Here is a 7,283-nt window from a genome sequence, read left to right as displayed (position 1 = left end):
AAAAAAAAAAAAAAAAAAAAGAATGAGGGTTCTTTGTTCCAGAACCCAGGTCCTTAACCCAATGCTGCTGAGATAAGGTGGGAGCTCACAGGCAACCTCGTCCCAGGGGTTTCAGTACGCAGGTAGAGGCAAAACCTGGGTTGCACAGCAATGATGAAGTAGAAGAAAACATATATATGATATAACGCAGGGCTCTCTTTCAAGAAGCCTGTAGGAGGCTGGGTGCGGTGGCTCATACTCATAATCCTAATCGTAATCCTCATACTCTGGGAGGCCAAGGTGGGGAGGATGGCTTGAGGTGAGGAGTTTCAGACCAGCCTGAGCAAGAGCGAGACCCTGTCCCTACTGAAATAGAAAAATTAGCTAGACATGGTGGCACATGCCTGTAGTCCCAGCTACTCAGGAGGCTGAGGAAGGAAGATTGTTTGAGCCTGCGAGTGTGAAGTTGCAGTGAGCTGTGATGATGCCACTGCACTCTAGCCAGGGCGAAAGTGAGACTCTGTCTCAAAAAAAAAAAAAAAAAAAAGGATGGAAATTGGTGGAGAAGTGAGTGTCTGCGGACATTTCATTTTAAAATTTAGGACTTAATAAAAAGAAATTTAACTATTTTTATGATTTATCATTACATTTCTGAAAAAAGTGTACTTGGATAAAAAATCAGAAAGGAAAATAATGCCATAGTTTTTGTTTTAAAATAGCTGGACTATAGGATTAAAATTTCTTAGTGTTTTTGTTTTTTGAGACAGGATCTTGCTCTGTTACCTGGGCTAGAGTATAAATGGTGTTATCATAGCTCACTGCAACCTCAAACTCCTGGGCTTCAGTGATCCTCCTGCCTCAGCCTCCAGAGTAGCTGGGACTACAGGCACATACCACCATGCCCAGCTAATTTTTCTATTTTTGTAGACACAGGGTTTCGCTCTTGCTCAGGTTGGTCTTGAACTCCTGAGCTCAAATGATCCTCCCACCTTGGCCTCCCAAAGTGCTAGGATTACAGGCGTGACCCAGTGGGCTGCCCAGCCTAAAATTTCTTAGTACTTTAAGATGATTTAGTAAGTTTTTTTTTTTAAACCACACAATTGCCATGACTTTTTTTTTACTTACATGTGGATTGTTGGCCAAACCCTGATCAGTCATGAAGTTTTGTGGCCTCATGAATGGAGTGGAACTGGGTGAGACTGGGAAGTAAGAGAGAAAGAGAAGGAATTCAAAGACGTGAGAAATCAGAGTAGTTAAGTGAAAAGCCCTGCCCTTGGCCTTTCCTGTGGGCATTCTGTTGGCCATAACCAATAGAAGAGAATGGCTGTCTGTTGTGGCTGGGAAGGGCTGCCCTGGTAGGATTTCCATCCCTTGCTTCTGTTACACCACTGGATTCAGAGAGCATTCAGGAAAATCCTTCTTGTACAGCTGGATTCAGCTACAATTCCACAACGGACCTGTCAGGGACAGTGGCCACCACCTTTCCCATTCCTTCCCTCCACAGTATGAACATCTCTAAAAGCATGCAGATTCTCTATCTACCTTAATCCAAGAGTGTTTTTGATGTTTCTTTGCAACCCAGACATTTTTGTTACCTGAAATGTTTTATTTCTGAATTTGAAGTAACTTAAGTGAAATGGTGACTTAACAAAGCTGGGAATGTGTTGTTACCTCCTGCCTTTCTGTATGTCCCACATAACACACAGAGGGCACGTGTGGACACATCCCAGGCTGACCACTACTTACCTCTCCTATAGCACCGCTGCCTCTGAGTGGGTGTTAACTTATCACGTAGCACCCAAAAGCAGGAGTTTCACAAAGACAGGGATGGGAGGAACAGTGTTCGGCCTGTTTTCCACTGTCTCCACTGGCATATTCATTGCTTAAAAGCACAAACTGGACTAAATTAAAATCTTGGCCTGATCACTCACAAGCTATCGCTTTGTGCAAGTCATTTAACCTCTTACAGCTCAGGGCTGCAGGAATTAACAGTAGCCATACCCCATAACGACATTCTGTGGATTAAATGTGCTAATATAGATTAAATACTTAGCACACAGCCTGTATCATGGTTAAGTGCTTGATACTTGGTAGCTTTTCACAATACAGTACCAGGCAGCTAAAAAAGGAATAAGGAAGATCCCTATGAACCGGTATGGAGTGATTTCCAGTGTTGATTATGCATCAGATAATAGTAAGTAGCGATGTTAAATTTCCTCAATTTGATAACTGTACTGTGGCTATGTAAAAGAACATCCTTTTCCTAGGAGCACACACTTTGGGTATGTGTGTGTCAATGCAGAAAGAGCAAAAGCAGATGAGGCAAATGTTAACCATGGGGGAATTGAGGTGAAAAGACTCTAAGGGAGGTTCACTAAACTGAACTTTCCTCGATGATGGAACTTTTTTTCAAAAGAGGTTAAAAAAATGATAGGTCTGGCTGGGCACGGTGGCTCATGCCTGTAATCCTAGCACTCTGGGAGGCCGAGGCGGGCGGATTGTTTGAGCTCAGGAGTTCGAAACCAGCCTGAACAAGAGCGAGACTCCGTCTTTACTAAAAATAGAAAGAAATTAATCTGACAACTAAAAATATATAGAAAAAATTAGCCGGGCATGGTGGCGCATGCCTGTAGTCCCAGCTACTTGGGAGGCTGAGGCAGTAGGATCGCTTGAGCCCAGGAGTTTGAGGTTGCTGTGAGCTAGGCTAACGCCACAGCACTCCAGCCCGGGCAAAAGAGTGAGACTCTGTCTCAAAAAAAAAAAAAATGATAGTTCTTAGTTTTATTGTAACATACTTATTGTATTTTCTGGCAAAAAGATAAATCTAAATGTTTGATCCTTTGGCATATAGCTTTAAGTGCTAGCCCTCAAATTACCTAAGCAGCAAAAATCTGGACAAACGCAGAAGCTTACAACCACATTTATTAGAAAAATATTATACACTGGAAATTCCTTTCTTTAAAGGTTGAAGACTTGCTCCAGGGCATCGTTCTTTCTGTTTTCATCAAATTCCTCTTAACATGGCAGGAGTCCCAGCTCTCTGGATGCTCACAGGCCAAAGGATGGTCCATTGTCACCACAAATCCAACCAAACACACGGCAAGTCACGAGGCAGCATGATGAAGCCGGCCTATTGTTTCCATCCAGAAGGTTCTGGAGACAACACAGCCGGGAACGAGACACCAGAGCTGCTCAGCAGCCACAACAGCGATCTGGTTTGCCTGCCGCACCTCACCTTTTCTTCACAAACTTCTTTCTGGAAGCATTGGGATTTAAGCGTCTCCTCCCAGCTCCCAGGGTGCTGTCCCGGATCTGCAGGGTAGCCGACCGGCTGGAGATATCATTCTCTGCGAAGGGAGAGACCCCCGCTATGTAGTCAGGGGCGAACACGTTGGTTTTCTGCCTGGCCTTTCGGGAGAGTCGCAGCTGAGGGAAGCGCTGATCCTCAGTGAGATGGGGGTTGATGGCGTATTTGCCGCCTTTGGGAGCAGGAAGTGAGTACTGCAAAGATAAGGAAAGGCTGTTAGAAGAACAGGGATCCACGGTCATAGCAGATGGCAGCCACGGACAGTAATTTCCTGCCTGCTACGTGCCAAGAGTGTGACACGCTCCTCGCCCTTGATTCTCACCTCAACTCACAGGTGAGAAACCAAACAGTATTTTGACTATACCTTCAGCTAAGGACAAAAATGAATTAAGTATAGACATAGAACTCTAACAAGCAGGTACTGCTTTCAAGTGGTATGGGTTAGCAATTCTGAAATGACAACGTATACTATAGGGTTGAGCAAATAATTATGAAGGGAAACAGTGTTAAGGTGTTATGAATGTGGGAAGAGGGTGGGCTAGGATGCACTCTGGTGTCGGGCTGAAACTGAGGGTATAAATTCATGGTTTTTAACACAGATACAGAAACACAGAATATTCAAGTGTATATTTACACACATGTATTTATTTCCTACCTTTGTCCACTGAGGGCCAAGCAGTAATGACACTCAGGTCAAAGAGCACACCCAGTGCCCAGATTTTTGCTTCTAAAAAACATTCTCCATAAAAAAGAATCAGAGCTCCTAAGAGAAATGGCTGATTCTAGGGCAGGGGCAGGAGAAGGCTAAGAGTCTAGGCACATCTTGCTGTGCCAGAAAATAAGAAAGTGTTCAAATAACCGGGACACGTCAAAAGGACACAAGAGCCGGCTTGAGGGGGCTCCCACTGGCCAAGCATAGAACAATTTGAATCTCAAAATAATGATAGTAAACCACTGGGCATGGTGACTCACACCTGTAATCCCAGCACTCTGGGAGGCCAAGGGGGGAGGATCACTTAAGGTCAGGAGTTCGAGACCAGCCTGACCAAGACTGAGACCCCATCTCTAGTAAAAACAGAAAAATTTGCCAGGTGTGTGGCATGTGCCTAAAGTCCCAGCTACTTGGGAGGCTGAGGCAGGAGGATCACTTGAGCCCAGGAGTTTGAGGTTGCTGTGAGCTAGGATGACACCACTGCATTCTGTCCAGGGCGACAGAGCAAGACAGTCTCAAAAAAAAAAAAAGTAAAGGAAAAAAAAATTAACATTAGGAAAGCCAAAGGGTAAATAGGAATTCTATAAACTGAAAACTATTTCAGAATACAAAAGGTAAAAAATCTTCTCATGCATTTGTGGCCCACTTGCTGTTTAGGGAAACCAGTGCCACTCACATGTCCTTCAATCCTTCTCCCTCAGTTCCATGAAACAAATCCCCAACTGCTGCGCCTCTAGCCCCGGCCTCTCTTCCGGGCTGAGAGATCACACTCCTTCCCCTCTGGTTTGTGGAGCTTCTGGGGATCCTGCCCGTCCTTCAACTCCTGCACAAATCTGACCTCCACCACATTCCAAATGACCTCCCCCTTTGTGACACCTCACACGTGGCTCTTAGCATTTGCTGCCGGCAATTACCAGTTACTTCTCATGGGATCAGGAGCTCAAGAAACTCACAAGGAGGCTTTGTAGTACACTCTCCCCCGTCTGCCTTGTACCTAAGTCACGGGCTTTCAATACCCCATCTTGCAGGTACAACTAGGTTTTTGTCCTCTCTGTTCGTACCAACTGTGGTGTTGTTAGGGGAATGGGAGACGCACTACTTACCCGGAGGCCTCGAGGATTCAGCACCTTGGGGTTGCGGGAAAAGTGCATATGCAGGGTGCCATCGTCACTGACAGTCACGGACACTTTCTTCAGAGTCTTGTTCCCACAATGTGAACAGAACACTCGGCCCATGTCGGATGTTGTCCTAGGAGACACAAAGGACATGGTTAGTGTTGGAGCCACGGGCAGCAACCCCTTCCCAGAACACAAGGTGAGTCACAGGCCTCTGAGAAGGAAACAAGAAGAAACCAGGAAAGGCTGAACCACACCACACCCGTCACAGAAACGAAGGCCACCAGCCTCATGCCGAAAATGTAACCAATTACTGCTGCCCTCCTCTGGGGGAGAAGGTAATACAAGGAGCAAATAAGCAAGAGGGAGAAATGAGCAGGATGTTGTTAATTATTAAACAGTAACGAACTCTTACTGAACACGGCCAGGCACTATGCTACACGTTTAACATCTCAGCAATCTTGTAAGATTGGAACTGTCTCCATTTTACAGATAGGGAAACCAAGGCAAGTTAAGGCAGCTCGCTCAGGGTCACACAGCTCAAATGTGCCAGACGTACCCAGGCAGTGGCTCCAGAATCAACGCTCTTAACATCACTGTACTTTCTCAAGGAGCGTATCATTACAGCTCTACCTTGTCTCCAAATGTCAGCCTGCATGTTAACCCAGGAGGTGCCTCTGTGGGTGGCAAGAACTTACTAATGAATTATACAAGAAACACAGTAAAACCTGCCACGGCTGAACTGAGTGTGGGTTTTGAGGGCAGACCCTGAGGCCTTGCCTCTCTCCTACCCACTCAAGCCCCCATGGTGGACCCCGCACAGGAAAAAGCTGCTACTTATTAAGGGCCAGACAGTGGCCTTGGTTCCTGTCCTTCAAGGGTCCTCCATCTGCTCCCAGCGGTCAGGAGACAAGAGCTGTGTGTGGAGCGGCTGGAGAAGCCAAACCCCTCATCTGTGAGTCTCCTGCACATGAACTAAGTACCTCTAAGCAGGTGCTAGAACTAATTATTCTGTACAAAAAACCGTGCAGTCACTGGGGCTAACCACACAAGAATGGAGAACATTTCCAGGTATTTCTGTGAATGCATGTTAATTTGGGAACTTAGGGCTTCTGTAAGAAAGGACAACGGGGGAAATGAAATATTATGAAGCAAGGAGCTTTACTGTGACATGAGCCTGAAACAGGAAAATTACATTAAGATTCAGAAGAATGGGCAGGCAGCTCTGAGGAGTGGCTAATTAAGTCACCCACAGAGCTGCAGAGGGTGGGGTGGCATGAGTGACTGGTTATTTTTAAGCCCTCAGGGGAACAAGGCTTCACCCAGGCAACTCCACCCTCAGAGGAACAGCTCCAGGTACCCAGCGAGCAACACCTTGATGCTTCATGACTGTTCCACACAGGCCTCCCCAATAAGGGTTCCACCGGATGATCTACATGATGGCCACCAAATCCAGACCGAGTCTGTGGGATGGCTGGAAGCCACCCCAGTACCAGTCCCCAGGGCCACACTTCACCAACGAGGCTACAGTACAGTCTCTTCCACTCCAACCAGAGGGTCTCCAGAATCCCAGAGGCCTCCACACAGAACACCAGCGCCCACCACACGAAGGACCAATTCAAGAGTCAGAAAAGAAATGGAGAGAAGAGAGTGGTCAACATGTAACAGTTCACCCAAAAGGAACTCCTGGCTTCCTACGTGCCAGACACTGCACTAAGTCCTTAGGATTTATCTTCCTACTTCCTCACAACCATCTTCTCCACTTTATTTAAGAAGAAAGTGAAGCACAGAGAAGTTAACCAACTTTTGTAAAATGACACAGGTAGAAGATAGAATCTGGATTTGAACCCATGTACTCTGCATCCAGACTTTACTTTTTTTTTCTTTTGTCAATAGAAAAACACAGACAGAGGAACACATTGAATCACCACGTCTAGCTTCAACAACTATCAATTCATGGCAAATCTTGTTTCATCTCTTCGCCCACCCACTCCTGCCACTGTGCATTACATCAAAACAAATCCCAGACATCATTCCATGCATAACCATTTCAGTATCTTTAAAGAATGAGGGTTCTGGCCGGGCGCAGTGGCTCACGCCTGTAATCCTAGCACTCTGGGAGGCCGAGGCGGGCGGATTGTTTGAGCTCAGGAGTTTGAGACCAGCCTGA

At 46.1% G+C, this 7,283-nt stretch overlaps 1 protein-coding gene across 1 annotated transcript in view; it reads right to left on the bottom strand.

Moving 5' to 3' along the window:
* Positions 1-2,893: 2,893 nt before the first annotated feature.
* The window catches only part of NOB1 (NIN1/RPN12 binding protein 1 homolog (S. cerevisiae)), an 11,393-nt gene continuing 7,003 nt past the window's right edge, over positions 2,894-7,283 (bottom strand). The window contains exons 8-9 of the mRNA XM_012660501.1: positions 5,102-5,246; positions 2,894-3,480 (exon numbers count right to left, since the gene is read on the bottom strand). Of these exons, the coding sequence (XP_012515955.1) occupies positions 3,211-3,480; positions 5,102-5,246 (415 nt within the window). The 3' untranslated portion in view covers positions 2,894-3,210. The remainder of the gene's footprint in view (positions 3,481-5,101; positions 5,247-7,283) is intronic.

The sequence above is a fragment of the Propithecus coquereli genome, unplaced genomic scaffold (genome assembly GCF_000956105.1).
Source record: "Propithecus coquereli isolate 6110/MARCELLA unplaced genomic scaffold, Pcoq_1.0 Scaffold67, whole genome shotgun sequence".
Lineage (NCBI taxonomy): Eukaryota > Metazoa > Chordata > Mammalia > Primates > Indriidae > Propithecus > Propithecus coquereli.
The sequence above is the reverse complement of the archived record's forward strand: the minus strand, read 5'-3'. Positions and strand labels throughout refer to the sequence as shown.